The sequence below is a fragment of the Lissotriton vulgaris genome, chromosome 6 (genome assembly GCF_964263255.1).
Source record: "Lissotriton vulgaris chromosome 6, aLisVul1.2, whole genome shotgun sequence".
NCBI lineage: Eukaryota > Metazoa > Chordata > Amphibia > Caudata > Salamandridae > Lissotriton > Lissotriton vulgaris.
The window spans coordinates 82,295,383-82,311,356 of NC_141694.1; the positions used below are offsets into that span (position 1 = coordinate 82,295,383).

Consider the following 15,974-nt stretch of genomic DNA (forward strand, 5'->3'; position numbering starts at 1 on the left):
ATTCAGTTGTTAAGCTGGTAAAAGGAATGGGTAGGCTGCTCATAGCTACTATTCATTGTAAAAAATGGTGTTTAAATGTTTCTGTAGATAACATCGCATGTTAAAAAGATTTTATGATAAAACATCAGAAAGTTGCGAAATGTTGAAAGTTATGGTATTTACAATTGAATGCTGGGAATTGCAATGCATAGACAAGTAATTGAGAAGAGTGAATAGGACGCACCAGGGGGCGGAGCACGCTAGTTTTAAATGAGGGTTGATAGAAAGGGCCTTGACACACGAGATCACTTCGGCCGTTGACGGCGGTAGCCGCGCGGCACACAGAAAACACAATGAGCAGGTACGATAAAAATTGAACCCTAGAGGTTAAACAGGAGCGTTTCTAGATACCTGTCAGTTTGCAATAACGAGGTAGATCTTTCCGGTTATTTAGAAGGCTGAGAGCACGGATATCTTTTGTAACGTTTGTTAGCATGTAACAACTTGGTTAAACGATGATGTTATCTGGGAGGGTGGTGAGAGCTTAGAGATACTAACGTGATTAAGCAGAGAGATGTTTAAAGAGAAGTCAGCGTGATTTGTTTGATAGAAGGGATCTGTTAAATATGGGCAAGAACTGGTGTGTAAAGAGGAAATTAACTCACATAATTTTTGCACTGGACTTCAACTCACTTGTTAGTATTGTTATCTCCAATTGTATGTTAATGCGCACGAAATGAATGCTGATATGAATTTGATGTAGTACCCATAACTGATAGTTGTTTTTAATTGGTTATCTTGTAGCGACCCCTGACGAAGGGCTGGTGATGCAGCCCGAAATGCATTGGGCTTTTAATAAAATCATGCTGCTCGGAACTTTTGGTTGCACTTGGAGCGTATTTTTGACGAACGTCTGGATGGACACGTGAAAATATGTGAAGCTTCCACAGAGGCAAATGGGATATGATGTGGAAATCACGAAGAAGAGCGAATATTGAGAAAAAATATGGACTAAAGTTGATAAATAGGAAGGAGTAAAAAAACTGTGGATATAATATCCTGTTATGCTGTTGCGTCTGGGAGTGGAGCATAATGTTTATGCTCCCCATAATGATGTATCTAAATGAGTGCATTAGGGCAAGCACTACCTAGGCTGCACGCTAAAAGCACAAGGTGAAAGAACGATGATAACATTTTGAATATCGGTGTGCAGACCACCCACTTTTGTTACTGAATGTAGAATGCCCCCCGTTGGTTCTTGCACCCTGGACAAACAAATAATTGTACAATGAATCGAGTAATATACTCCACATTTTCAGTTCCGAACAACGCTTCAGCGTGGATAACATCGCATGTTAAAAAGATTTTATGATAAAACATCAGAAAGTTGCGAAATGTTGAAAGTTATGGTATTTACAATTGAATGCTGGGAATTGCAGTGCATAGACAAGTAATTGAGAAGAGTGAATAGGACGCACCAGGGGGCGGAGCACGCTAGTTTTAAATGAGGGTTGATAGAAAGGGCCTTGACACACGAGATCACTTCGGCCGTTGACGGCGGTAGCCGCGCGGCACACAGAAAACACAATGAGCAGGTACGATAAAAATTGAACCTTAGAGGTTAAACAGGAGCGTTTCTAGATACCTGTCAGTTTGCAATAACGAGGTAGATCTTTCCGGTTATTTAGAAGGCTGAGAGCACGGATATCTTTTGTAACGTTTGTTAGCATGTAACAACTTGGTTAAACGATGATGTTATCTGGGAGGGTGGTGAGAGCTTAGAGATACTAACGTGATTAAGCAGAGAGATGTTTAAAGAGAAGTCAGCGTGATTTGTTTGATAGAAGGGATCTGTTAAATATGGGCAAGAACTGGTGTGTAAAGAGGAAATTAACTCACATAATTTTTGCACTGGACTTCAACTCACTTGTTAGTATTGTTATCTCCAATTGTATGTTAATGCGCACGAAATGAATGCTGATATGAATTTGATGTAGTACCCATAACTGATAGTTGTTTTTAATTGGTTATCTTGTAGCGACCCCTGACGAAGGGCTGGTGATGCAGCCCGAAATGCATTGGGCTTTTAATAAAATCATGCTGCTCGGAACTTTTGGTTGCACTTGGAGCGTATTTTTGACGAACGTCTGGATGGACACGTGAAAATATGTGAAGCTTCCACAGAGGCAAATGGGATATGATGTGGAAATCACGAAGAAGAGTGAATATTGAGAAAAAATATGGACTAAAGTTGATAAATAGGAAGGAGTAAAAAAACTGTGGATATAATATCCTGTTATGCTGTTGCGTCTGGGAGTGGAGCATAATGTTTATGCTCCCCATAATGATGTATTTAAATGAGTGCATTAGGGCAAGCACTACCTAGGCTGCACGCTAAAAGCACAAGGTGAAAGAACGATGATAACATTTTGAATATCGGTGTGCAGACCACCCACTTTTGTTACTTTCTGTAGAACCCAAGCCATAAACTAGAACACAACTGTTGCAGGTCTAGTAGTCATCCTCCACCCTTGTTCCCCTCCGTCCCCATTGGTCATCGTTATGACATATATAGGAACGTTGAGTAAATATTTAATGGATAGCCACGCCCCTGTTACGGAGTCGGCTACTTCCTGCACAGCTGTTCCATTACCTTACGTGAGCTCGTTTGATAAATAAAGTACTTCACTTTTGTACATTACGTTTCCTGCTTTACTGAGTACCGTAATTCACAACATATTTGGCGACGAGTTCGGGATACGTGTTTTCGTGAAGCGAGCTTGCGCAAGGATTTTCGTAGGAGCGTCATTACCGCAACCTCAAGATGGTTCGCATTTGCTGATCGGAAATCTCACGTCAGGGCAAGTACCGAAGAAGACGTGAAGACTGCGAGTTATGCAGACGACGGATTACAAGAATTAAAGAGGCAAGTTACGATGTATTTTTCTTTCATATATCGTTACCACAAGTAAAGTTGTGCGTGTTTTCTGCTTCAGAGAGCAGTTTCTGAGGAGATCGTAGAGTCTATGAGAGCCGACAGTTCAACTGTCATTTTCATCACGCAAACTGTCATTCCGATCCACACAACTGAGTGGAAACGTCAGCTGTTCACGTAGCGACGTCATCGACGTGAACTACGCGACGCCATTTTGTCTCTTGTCAGAGAGGCAGAGCGTCGGAAGAGAAAGGTAAATTAAAACGGATTGACTGTCTCACGAATTTACACGCTGCTCTAAAGCATTTTTGTTCTAATTTCTCGAAAATATTACAGACTGAAAACGAGTGTAATTTCAAGTGCTAATATATTGATTGACTTTCTCACGTGATTTTACACCGACCTTATAAAAAAAAAAAATAGTGCATTTTGTTCTGCTTTTCTAAAATACTACAGACAGTAAATGTATATATTTTCAAGTGCTCTGTTATATTAGCCAGACAAAATTGATCTATTTATTAAGAAAGAGATTGCAGATCTGGATAACATGGCAAGTGAGTCGAACTTCAATGCTCCTGCAGTATTTTTAAACGAACCTGGCAAACCAGTTATGAAATGGCGCAGTTGGTACAGGGCTTTTGAAAACTATTTGATTGCCATAAATGGTAAGAAATTCGACGCAGAAAGGAAAACAGCTATTTTAGTGGGGTTGTTAGGTGTAGCAGGGCAAGAAATGTTTTATACTCTGCCTGAATATGAGCCACCATCAGGTCAATTTATTCCATTAGATGAATTCCAGGAGGCGGTTAAAAGATTGGAAAGACAATTCGATGAGGAGGAAAATATAATGGTGGGCAGACACCGTTTTACTATGAGAAAACAAACTGAGAATGAGAATGTGGAGGAATACATAGCAGCGTTGAGAGTTTTAGCAGCGAAATGTGATTATAATGATAGAGTGGATGAATATATACGCGACCAGTTAGTCTTTCATTGTTATAAAAGGAAAATTCAAGAGAGACTATTGGCATGTAAGAGACCCACTCTATCTGAAGCTATTGACATTGCCAAGGGTATCGAAAGATCATTGGAAGGGTCAAGGGAAATAACGGGAACCACAAACAAAAATGCAAATGTATATTTGGTGAATGAGAAAAAAAGAAGAGAAAATATGTATAGCAACAAAAGTAAGCCACATGCTAATACTAACGTGTTACAATGTGTATGTTATAGATGTGGTTCTCACAACCACAAGGCTGATTCCTCAAATTGCCCGGCTTTGGGAAAGAAGTGCACGAGATATTTAAAGGTAGGGCATTTTGCGGGGGTATGTGGCACCTTTGGCCAAAAGCGTTTTACACCTACTAAAGAAAATTGTGTAGAAGAATTTGATGAGAGCATGTGTTCTAACATTGTACTTACAATAGAAGAAGATTACAAGAACATAAAAGGCCCTTTAGGTGTAGCCACTGTGGGGGAAGTTCAACTGAACATCATGGCATTCGCCTATTACAATAGTGTCTGACAAGAAATTCCTGCAGTATTGGCCACAGATTGATTTGGTTGAGTCGGATGTAAATCCTAAAGCCTTCGGCGAATCAGACATCAATATATTTGGGTATTTTGTAGACATCTTAAACATCAAGGGCAGATGTATCAATACTAAAATATATGTTGCAGAGCGAGGTAGGGACATTGTGGGTTGGAGAGACTTAGCTAAATTAAAAATAATCTTGAAGCCAGGGGCAGAGGACCCCATTGTACTAGATGAAGGATTTATTCCCAACATAAATTTTTCTACTATAACATGTAAGAATGAAAGTGTAAGTAACATACTTAGTAAGTATGAATCACTATTTGAGGATAGAATAGGCTGCGTCAAAGGTTTCATACACAAGATAGTTCTTAAGAAGGACGCGGTACCGGTAAGACATAGAGTGAGGTCGCTCCCACTATCTGTTAAGAACGATTTAAAGCTGGTTCTAGAAAAATTGGTGAATGAAGGAATCATTGAACCAGCAGATTCTGCTGAATGGGTTTCGGGAATAGTGATGATAAAGAAAAAAAATGGTGAATTCTGCCTGTGTGCGGATCTGAGGTCACTTAATAAGAATATTCTAGTAGATTGTTTTTCTCTCCCTAGAATACAAGAAATCCTTGCAGCCACGGCAGGTTCAAAATAGTTTTCCTTAATTGATCTCAGATCAGCGTACCACCAGGTCAGACTTGACGAGGAATCAAAAGAATTGACCACGTCTATCACACCCCTCGGAGCTTACAGATATGTATGATTGCCATTTGGGTTGGCGTCCTCAACTAGTGTCTTCCAAAAGCTGATGGAAAATATGTTTGGACAGATGACAGGAGTACAGAAATTCCAGGATGACATTCTTATCCATGCTGAAACAATTGAAGAACATAATGACATTCTGGAAAAGGTTCTTGGTAAGTTACAAGAAAGTGGCATGACAGTTTCAAAAAAAATGTGAGTTTTTAAAAACTGAATTGGAATACTTAGGCCATGTGATCAGCCAGGAAGGTATCAAACCTAAAATGAATTTAATCAAAGCTATTGCGCAGGCCCCCAAACCTGAAGACAGGGACGAGCTAAGATCCTTTTTAGGGCTTAGCGAGTACTACTCTAGGTTCATAGAAAACTATGCAGAGTTAGTGGAACCCTTGAGAGCACTATTACGCAAGGGTGAGCAGTTTAAGTGGGATGTACAGCATGATGTATCCTTTTCAGAGATTAAAAAATGTATAGTAGAGGCTCCTACATTGAAATCATTCGACTCGAAGGGAACCAATATAATTACGGTAGACGCCAGTTCTGTAGGTATAGGCGCAGTATTCACCCAGAAAGTTAACAAACAGATGCATTCTGTAGCATTAATTTCACGCAGACTAACAGAAGCTGAAAAAAATTACAGTACCATTGAGCGCGAAGCTCTAGCTTGTGTGTGGGCTGTGGACAAATTGAAAATGTACATATGGGGAAGAGAATTTGAATTAGTTACTGACCACAAGCCGCTCACATACATGTTCGATCGGTGCGGAAGAGGTAACGGTAAGGCCTCGGCTAGGTTGGGAAGACTTCTAGCAAAATTGCAAGAATATAATTTTTCCATTAAGCATATATCAGGAAAAGACAATATTCTAGCAGCTTTCCTTTCAAGGTTACCTACCGATAATATCGAAGGTCAGAATGAGGATGACACTGAATTTGTAGTCTCAGCCATTTCCAGGTGCCGAGCAACAGGTAATGCCTTGTCAGAAAATGACTGGTTAGAAGCCATGAAATATGATGCTGTGTTATTGAAGGTCAAACAATACATGTCCCACAAGTGGCCCCCTGTTTGAAATTTGTCCCATGAATTCAAAACGTTTTTCCAAGTTTCAGAAGAATTAAGTTGTGTTGATGGGTACATTTTGAGGGGTGATTTGGTGGTTCCCCCATGTAAACTAAGAAAAAAAATAATAGAAATAGCTCACAGTACTCACTTAAGTGCCACCATGACAAAAAAGAGACTAAAAGAACAGTATTGGTGGCCCCAAATGGACTTGGACGTTAATTTATTTGTTGAAAAATGTATTGAGTGTATCAGATCCGACAAGCACTGGAAACCCAGAATCCAGGAGATGCAGTTGGTGTCCATTCCAAATTCTTCGTGGTACAAGGTGGCCATCGACATGGCAGGACCTTTCCAATTGTTGAACTAGGGATCCAGATTTCTCATCGTGATGAGTGACTATTACAGTAAATGGATTTACCATAGGTTCGTTAATACCATTGACTCGGACACAGTCATAAACTTTTTGGACAATTGTTTCTCTTTGGAAGGTAGCCCACGCATACTAGTATCGGACAACGGGAAGCAACTTACGTCCAGTAAAATGACTGAATTCCTGAAATTCCATGGCATTAGACAGGAGAAAACTCCATTTTACTACCCAAAATCAAATGGACAGATTGAAAGGGTGAATCGTTTCATTAAGGACGGAATCCAACTGGCCTTGTCTTCTAACATTCCAGTCGAACGATTCATACAAGACAGAGTGTTTGCGTACAATACTACCCCTAACAGTGTAACAGGGTTTTCCCCATTCTTTTTAATGAGGGGGAGGAGATGCGATAATGAGATGGTGCCAAAAATAGAAGAGTTTGAGTTATGTTTACCTGAGCCAGTAGCTTTAAGTGATGAACAAATTCAAGTCAAGCAAAAAATGTGTGATAGCCAAGCCAGAGCTAAAGATTATGTAATGTAATGTAATGTGTCTTGTAAAGCGCACTGCTGCCCTGAGGCGTCGTGGCGCTGTAGACCACTGGGGAACCCGTCCTGGCTATCCCTGTGAGATGGTCCCTACTGGGTATCTCCAAGGTGAAACCAGGCATCCCCGGTGAATGTGGGGGGCCGTTGTAGAGATGAGGCAAGCTAATGCCCAGAGTTGCCGAGTGTGATCCCTGGTTAGAGTAGGCACCGAGGCGAGAATTATCGAGTCCGCTGACCCTGGTCCACGAGCCTGCCGCGTCGAGAATTGAACCCTGGTCCCAGGCAGTTCTCTGCTTCCGGGTCTGCCGCCTCTAACCAGTGAGCCACACCACTCCACTAATCTCCACTAATTATCATGACAGGGTGCACAAAGCAGTTTACAAAAAATTTTGCAAAGGGGATTGGGTGCTTATCAGAAGACATGATAACCAAGTCAAAGGAGAGTCCAAGTACTATGACCCTGAAGAGGTTGTAGAAGTCACCGACAGTGCCATTTGTTTGAGATTCCTGGGTTGGCGGAACAAAAGTGATGCAATATGTTTGAACAAAGAGCAGGTAGATTTATGGTTCAAAGGAAAAGTAAACAAAGAATTGCTTGTTAATGATTTGTCATGGTTTATGTATGCTGGTTATGAGGATCAACAGGTGTCAACGCCTCACAAAGAGTACGTAAGACAGTATGATGTATACAACAAAGAGGAAAGTCATAGAAATGATTTGAGGAATTCTGGTGATGAGATTGATGGGAGTGTAGATGAGGAGGCTACCACAGAAGTGGTAGACATAAGTAAAAAAATGTCTGATCAGAATCCCAGTACTTCAGGTACATCCAGCGAGGGAAAAGGTGAATGTCATGGAGGTTGGGAAGGTACCTGTACAGGTATGGAAGAATATCCAAATTACCCACTGGCCTCAAAGATTACGAATTATTGTGACTGTTGTTTATTCATTTTGGTAAAAGGGAGATGTTGCAGGTCTAGTTGTCATCCTCCACCCTTGTTCCCCTCCGTCCCCATTGATCATCGTTATGACGTATATAGGAATGTTGAGTAAATATTTATAGGATAGCCACGCCCCTGTTACGGAGTCGGCTTTTCCTGCACACATGTTCCATTACCTTACGTGAGCTCGTTTGTTAAATAAAGTACTTTACTTTTGTACATTACGTTTCCTGCTTTACTGAGTATCGTAATTCACAACAACTCGAGATACTTTTGCCTAGAACGCGTGCAATGCAATCCGCATTATATTAAACTAATGATAAACGGAGAAGTATAAAAATACTCCTCAGTCGAATTGTCGATGACGCTTCTGCAGTAAGTGACGTGTGAGGGGAGCGTCTGGCGCGAGCTCCGTCCGTGTGTAAACAGACTCGGGGCCCGGCCTGTGGGCGGGCGGGGCTGCACCGGACCGGGCGGAGCTGCCGCGAGCAGGGCTGGGCCCCGAGGGGTTGGGCCGCTCCTGCACCTGGCCTGGCTGCTTCTGGCTCACACACTGCTGGCCGCAAAGATGGAAATCCCCCCATCTCACTACCCGGCCACTCGTGCAGCATCCCTCGTGGCAAACTACATCAACTACCGACAGGGGGCGCCGCACTGCGTTTACCAGCCAGACTGGGTAACGGCGGCCAGCAGAGAGGTGAGTGCTGGACGGTACTGTAGAAAGTCAGTGACCCGGGTGCTGTGTATGTCCTCAGGCCTGTGCGAAGTCGGCGCGGCAAGTCACGAGGCAGGCACACCAATAGCCGGTATTGACTGTCTCGCGCTGGAAGTGGAACTCCAGCGGTTTATTGCGTCATATCCGGGTCCTACCAAACGCTCCCAATCCTGAAGACAGTACACCCATGATGACCCTGCGCGTGCATGCCTACCACTTTCCCTTTATCGCGAATTGAACAAAGTATGTCTATTAAACAAAATAAATATCACAAATTAACAAATCAGCGCAGTGTAATGCTTTAAAGATCGTAGTAAAACAACCTTGAGTGCAAGTGATCTCCAATTAAAAAGCCAGGACAGCATTAAGGTGTAAGTCACACAAATTGAGACTGCTGGCCAGCTGTGTCATGGGCTTTCCTTTCTCCCAGCACCTACCCATGGGCGCTCACAGTGATATACGCTCAAGACAAACACAAATTCACTTAGTGCAAATTGTTTTGTTTAGTTTTGTTACTGCAAAAGGTCTAAGCGGCACATTTATTATCTGCTAAAGAATTGTTATCTGCTAGGTTATTAGCACAAAAGGAAGAGCAGTGGCGTTGGCCAAATCACCATGACAATAGTGCTAGAATAATGTGTTAATGTAAACATGACATAATCCTGTGACCATTTTTATTTGCTCGGTTAATTGCAGCCCTGCCAAGTGTCATACATTTGTGTGACAGTATGACAGGCTGGTGGGGATGCAGTGACCTAACTTATAATACGTTATTCTAACACAAGATGCATAGCACCTGGCATGGCTGCGCATGTGGTACGCCCCGACTCCTCTGGTTGGCTTACCAGGGCATTACATTCTTTCATCAACCATATACACATTATGAAAGCTGGAATGGCCCTTACATAGCTGGTAAGTTTCTAGTGTGCTTTGTGTGACATTTCAATGGTTGGCATGTGCTTATATGTGACATTTTAATGGTGGAAGTGCGCTCGAGTGACATTTCGACTTACATTACATCATGCACCATCACATAGGCCTTTCTCGCGAATTGCGGTCTTGTTGGACCAAAAGGTGTGCCCAAAGCGCTATGCTCATGGTGGTGGAAGGCTACCGCCTCCACCAGGAGTTAAGCAGCACAAGTGCTGCAGGGGTACATACAATTTAGTGAACAGTAGTAGCAAGCTGGATCTTTTTACCCTGTTTTACTCAAGTGAGGTCTATCACTCACCTTTTTAAAAAAAATCCTTTCCTGTGTGCTTAACTCGCCCTTGGCCTTAATCAGGTAGATGTGTAGCACTGCAAAGTGCAGGACTAGTGAGTGACTCTGCACTGGGTGTATGAGTGCCTGGGAAAGGTACAGTATAGGGATAGATCAGCACAGTGTATTGCATGTGTGGATAGTACATGCACTGGGTGTATATGTGCCTGATAGGAATGCATTACATGAGAGATTTAGTGCTGCATGTGCAATGAAAGCATGTTCTGGATGTATGTATGCTTGCGTGAAGTACTGTACATGAAGGGTGAAGTGTTGTGCAGCGCGCACATGGTGAGTGTGTGTGCTGGCAGTGTGTGTGTAAATAGCACACCCTGGATAAACCTAGAAAACGTTCAGTGCTGAACAGTGCACTCAGACTGAGGGTGTGTGCTGAATACAGTTTACCTGTAATGGTACAGTGCATAGAGGTAACAGTACTGGATGGAAAGTGTGCTGTGAATCTATACTGAGTGAATGTGCCTGCAATACATTACATGGAGGACCCTGGGTTCCATTTTGGGAAGGCCAGGCCTGCCTGGTGAAAACATGAGGAGTAGAGACAGAATTATGGATTGCTGCATTCCTGTGAGGTATGAGGGACATACACTGGAGGGAAGGGAGAGATGTCCATTGCTATTCTTTGATTCAGAGAAATATCAGAAGGAAAGGGCTTGGACACATCTCGGGAATGGAACTGGGGCTGATAAGAGAATTGTAAAGAGTGAGGCTGGGAGCCCGGGATTAACCTTTTGATGCACATATCACCGAGGCTGACATCCAGGTGTGAACCCTGGTCACTCCAATGAATTGTGTTGTGGGTCATTCAGCTTTGGAGTCATGCAACATAAAACCTCCAATAATCCAGACATTAAATCACATTTGGTGTCTGGAAAAAGGACTGGCCCCGTGTCCTGGTCACAGGCAGAAGTCTTGCAGAGCTTTCTATTCTCACACCACCCGTTTGGCTGCTTGGCAGATGACAACATTTTGGGGACTCAACCTCCCCTTGTTAAAGTTCTTTTTCCAAATCAACAGTTGATGGACAGAATGCAGAACAATGTTGACCTGGACCTTGCTGATTGTTTTCCTCCTGAGGCGGAAGCCGGGAGGTGTGCTGTGTGCCCTGCTAATACTGTGTGTGTGACTTCTCTGTTGTGCTTCTCGTTTTCTTAATCCTGTATTTTAATACTCACCTTGCACTTTACTTAAAATTCGCCAGATTTTAAAATCGCTTCCCCGCATTCCGCATCAGCCGAGTTAGGTGCTGAGACCCGGGCGGTGTAAATTTGCAGCGGCCATCTTTGGTAGGAGGACATTCACCTTTAGCAGTCTATTCGCCAGCATTTAACACCTTGGCTGCTAGGTGTTTTCCCCTCCTGTGCTGACTTTTTTTGATTATCATTGTACTATGACGAGCTCAGCTCGTCATCAGCATAGCTCAACCGTGCCTCATGACGAGCTGAGCTCGTCATGAGCATGGAAGGGGTTAAGGAGACGGACATACTTCCGCGCAGCGGACGCGATCAGCGGATGTGCGGTATTGGCGCTGGAGTTGCACCTGAGTTCAGCCCGTCTGCGCCAGTCAGCACCAGGGGAGCGCCAGGGGCCAGGGAGTCTGGTACTTCATATATCCTTGCCTCAGTAAGTTACTCCTTATCTGCATTGCGAGCACTAAAACCTCCCTGGCAACCCTGCCATCATATGTCCCCCCCCCCCCCCCCGAGAGGCTATCAGATGCTCTTGAGTGCGGATGTACTGAGGAAGGAAGTGACCCCAATTCCCCTGACTCCACTAATAAGCCGCCCACGCCCAAGAAGCAAGAACTCTCTTCTCTGAGTAAGGAAACTGGATTTCTTAATAATGCACGGTCCCTAGTGTAGGAACAACATTGCGTTCAGGGACTTTATTTCGGACAGAAAACCTTCATGGGCCTTTATTACTGAAACCTGTGCCTCTGAGTTCACAGGGCCTGAGCTCATAAACACCATTCCTGAGGGATACGCCATGTCAAGAATGGATAGAATGGGTCGTAGGTGGGGGGGGTCTGGGCATACTGTACAAAAGCTCAGCAAGATGCCGGACCGAGCCCCTCCCCTCCCCTCTGGATTCTTTCCAGGCCATGTATTTCTCTCTCAGCTCCTCCCCCACTGTGTCCTTTTCTGGTATTCTGATATATAGGCCCCCAGGTCCTAGTTCTACTTTTAGCCATGAGCTACTGACAATTTTAGAACCTTACATTGACAGACCTAATATGACCATTTTGGGAGACTTCAATTTCAATTTGGAAAATTCAACCTCTGGCGACACCTCTTTCCTGCTAGACTCCCTGGCCTCTTGTGGACTGCTGCAAGAAGTAAGCAGTCCCACCCATTTAGCTGGACATATCTTGGACGGGGTTTTTACCAATGACCCGAGGCTCGAAACAGTTTCCCCCCTTCCCTTGTCCTGGTCAGATCATATGGCCATCCCACTTGAAGTTACTCTTCAATATCCTTCTGTGTCCTTATTGGACCCCAGTAAGTGGGTAATGAAAAGGAACTATAGGAGAATGAACAATGAGACGCTAGCCCCTTTGATGCCTAGTCTTAGGCCCCTTGCGATGATGGACACTGACATAGCTGCCCTTGACCTTTATAACACTATTGCAAGTGCCGTGGATACTCTGGCTCCGGCTAAGCAGCGCTATTCTGCCAGAAAGCGAGCTTCGACTCCCTGGTACTGGGACTCCCTCAGACTTCTGAGACCGGGCTGCAGGAAACAAGAGAGACTTTGGAGATCTCACCTTGATCCGAAGGAAAGAGAAAAACAAAAAAATTTGTTTAAGGGGTACAAAATGTTATGTTATGTTATGTTATGTTAATATTTTTTATTAGGCGCACAGCTGCTCCAGCGAAGGAGCGTCCTGGCGCCCGACAAGGTGAAACATAACACTACTAACAGAAAAGCAGAGAAGGAACAGCTAAAGGGGAATTAAAATAAAAAAGTTTTGATGGCTTTCCGAAATTGTAAAAGATCCTCCAGCTTACGAATCTCAACCGGAAGAGAATTCCAAATGGCTGCAGCCTTCACACGAAAGGATCGGCCCCCGGCACGACACAACTTAAACCGAGGGACCACGGCAAGAGCCTGGCCCGAAGATCGAAGAGAGCGTGCCGGAACATAAAAAGACAGGAGATCAGAGAGGATCTGAGGGGAGGTACCTTTCAGGATTTTAAAAGCCAGACATAAAACCTTAAAATGAATCCTCGTCTTCACCGGCAACCAGTGCAGGGAGCGAAGAACATTGGAAACGGAGCAACATCTAGGCAAGCCTACTATTGCTCTAGCTGAAGCGTTTTGAACCCGCTGCAAACGGGTAATTTCTGCCTGATTTGCCCCCACCAGGAGAGAACTAGCGTAGTCAAGCCGGGAAACTACCGTTGCCTGCATCGAAAAATTTTAGGACCGGTCTAAGGCCCCGGAGAACGCCGAAACAGCAGGCCGCAGTTTTTTTGGTGTGGGCAACAAAGTTAAGGCTACTGTCCAGCCATACTCCCAAGTTTTTTAATTCTGAGACCGGAGCAGGCAATGGTCCCAGTTCCGGGGGCCACCAACTGTCCCCCCCAAAGCTCCGCTCTCTTTCCGACAATCATAACCTCGGTTGTTGATGCGTTAAGCTGGAGACAGTGCGCCGTCATCCAGCTGGCCACCGCCTTCAGTCCATTCCGAAACCTGGGGGCATCAACCTCCGCATCCCCACTGAGAGTAACCGCCAGCTGAGTGTCGTCGGCATACGAGACCATGATTAGGCCCTCAGCCAGCGGTCTCACGTATAGATTAAATAACGTGGGACTCAGTGAGGAACCCTGCGGAACCCCCATGGCAAGAGGATGGAGTTTGGACTGAAAGGGAGGAATGGCCACGCAGAAGGAACGGTCGTCGAGGAAGGAGCGGAACCACTGCAGGGCCTGTCCCCCAACACCAATCTCCTCCAGCCGGTGCAACAGAATGCTGTGAGAGACGGTGTCAAAGGCGGCGCTGAGGTCTAATAATACCAGCGCCGCCGTCTGACCAGCATCCAGCACCGTACGCAGGTGTTCCACCATCGCAAGAAGGGCCGTTTCCGTGCTGTGCCCAGCACGGAAGCCATTCTGCGTGGGATCTAGGACATCGGCCCGAGCGAGATGTTCTGACAGGGCCAAGTTGACGTGAGCCTCTGCCACCTTCGCCGGCCAAGGGAGTAATGAAATCGGGCGATAGCTCTCGGGTTTCACGGGATCCATCGAGGGTTTCTTCAAAATTGGGGATACCACCGCCTGCTTCCATTTGATAGGAACCACACCCGAGGTCAGCGAAAGGTTAATCAAGGAACACACCGCGGATCGACCCAGAAAAGACTGGTCTCTAAAGAGAGCTGATCTTACCGGATCCGAGGGAGAGCCAGACTTAACTTGCAAGGCAAGTGTATTAAATCCCTCCGAAAGTAGCGGGGGAAAGGAGTGCAATGTAATGTGTCCTTGAGTACCATCATGAAATCCCAGATCGGGCCCCATACCCGGAAAAGCTTGGTAAATAGCTCAAACCTTCTCCAAAAAGAAGGAAGCCAGTGCCTCACAGTGGGAGATGGAACCAGCTGCCACAGAGGTGGGCCTTTTCGCCAAGAGATCTTTGACGGCTTTAAATATGGTCTTAGACGGGTTCGAGCTGTTGCGGAATTCCCGTGCATAGAACGCCGCACGAGCTTTACAAATAGCTCGATGATAGGTCTTGACGGAAGCAACGTATGCAGCATTCATGTCAGCATCATACGTCTTCCGCCAGACTCTCTCCGCCCATTTGCATATCCCCTTCAGGGCACGTAATGCCCCGTCATACCAGGGGCTCGGATCTCTGGTGCTCAGTTTACACGAGACGATGGGAATCGGAGAATCCAGCGCCCTAGCAGTCCATCTACAAAACTGATCACGTCATCCAGTGGGCTCAACGGTACTTCCTGCAGAAGCCGGTGCAGGTCTTCCATCCTGAGCTTATTCCAATGACGCTTGACAACCCGCCTGAATGATGGACTAGAAGGGGTCTCCGGCAAAGAATACCGGATGGACACAAGAAAATGGTCCGACCACCCTAATGGGGAGACGGATACAATACTGGCCTCGATCAGATTGGTAAAAAAGGGGTCCAAAATATGGCCTCCTACATGGGTGGGTTGTGATACCTGTTGGACAAGCTGGAGAGCCTCTAAATCAGCTAAGATACTTTTCACTGCCGGGATGGTGTGACTGTCGAAGTGGAGGTTCAGGTCGCCCATAATAGAAAAGTTAGCACAGCCCATAGCTAATGCGCTGACCGCGTCAGGAAAGGCGTCTCTGAACACTACATCACTACCCGGAGGGCGGTAAACCACCGTCCCAGAGAAGGTAAACTGGGGGCTGATTTGGATCTTAAATGAGGCACTTTCACAGCCATCGATGTTGAGACCATTCCAGTTGCAGGTAAAACAGGACCTAACTATAAGAGCAATACCACCTCCTCTAGTTGGCCGGTTCAGAGTGTAAATAGAATACTCAGGAGGGCAGGCTAAGTTGATAATGGCCACATCAGCATCCTGTAGCCAAGTTTCTGTGATGGCAAATATGTCCGGGGACTCATCCTTAATAAGATCGTGGATGGCCTGATGGTGCTTTACCATGGATCTGGCATTCACGTTCAATACCCTAAGGGTGCGTACAGAGCCCTTACTCCTGGGGGCAGATAAAGTGTTCAACTTGCCGATAGACGATGGAGGCTCAAGCGCCCATCTCTTACAGGCGCAATGGTAGGGGCTAAGAAGAGGATGAACAGGCGCTGACGTACACCTCGGAATAGCATGGCCAAAACCGCGGTATTGACGGAA

At 45.1% G+C, this 15,974-nt stretch overlaps 1 protein-coding gene across 1 annotated transcript in view; it reads left to right on the forward strand.

The window, feature by feature from the left end:
* The first annotated feature begins 8,489 nt into the window (after positions 1–8,489).
* The window catches only part of LOC147706830 (latexin-like), a 147,819-nt gene continuing 140,334 nt past the window's right edge, over positions 8,490–15,974 (forward strand). Inside the window, exon 1 of the mRNA XM_086925965.1 lies at positions 8,490–8,823. Coding sequence (XP_086782091.1) covers positions 8,695–8,823 — 129 coding nt within the window. The 5' untranslated portion in view covers positions 8,490–8,694. The remainder of the gene's footprint in view (positions 8,824–15,974) is intronic.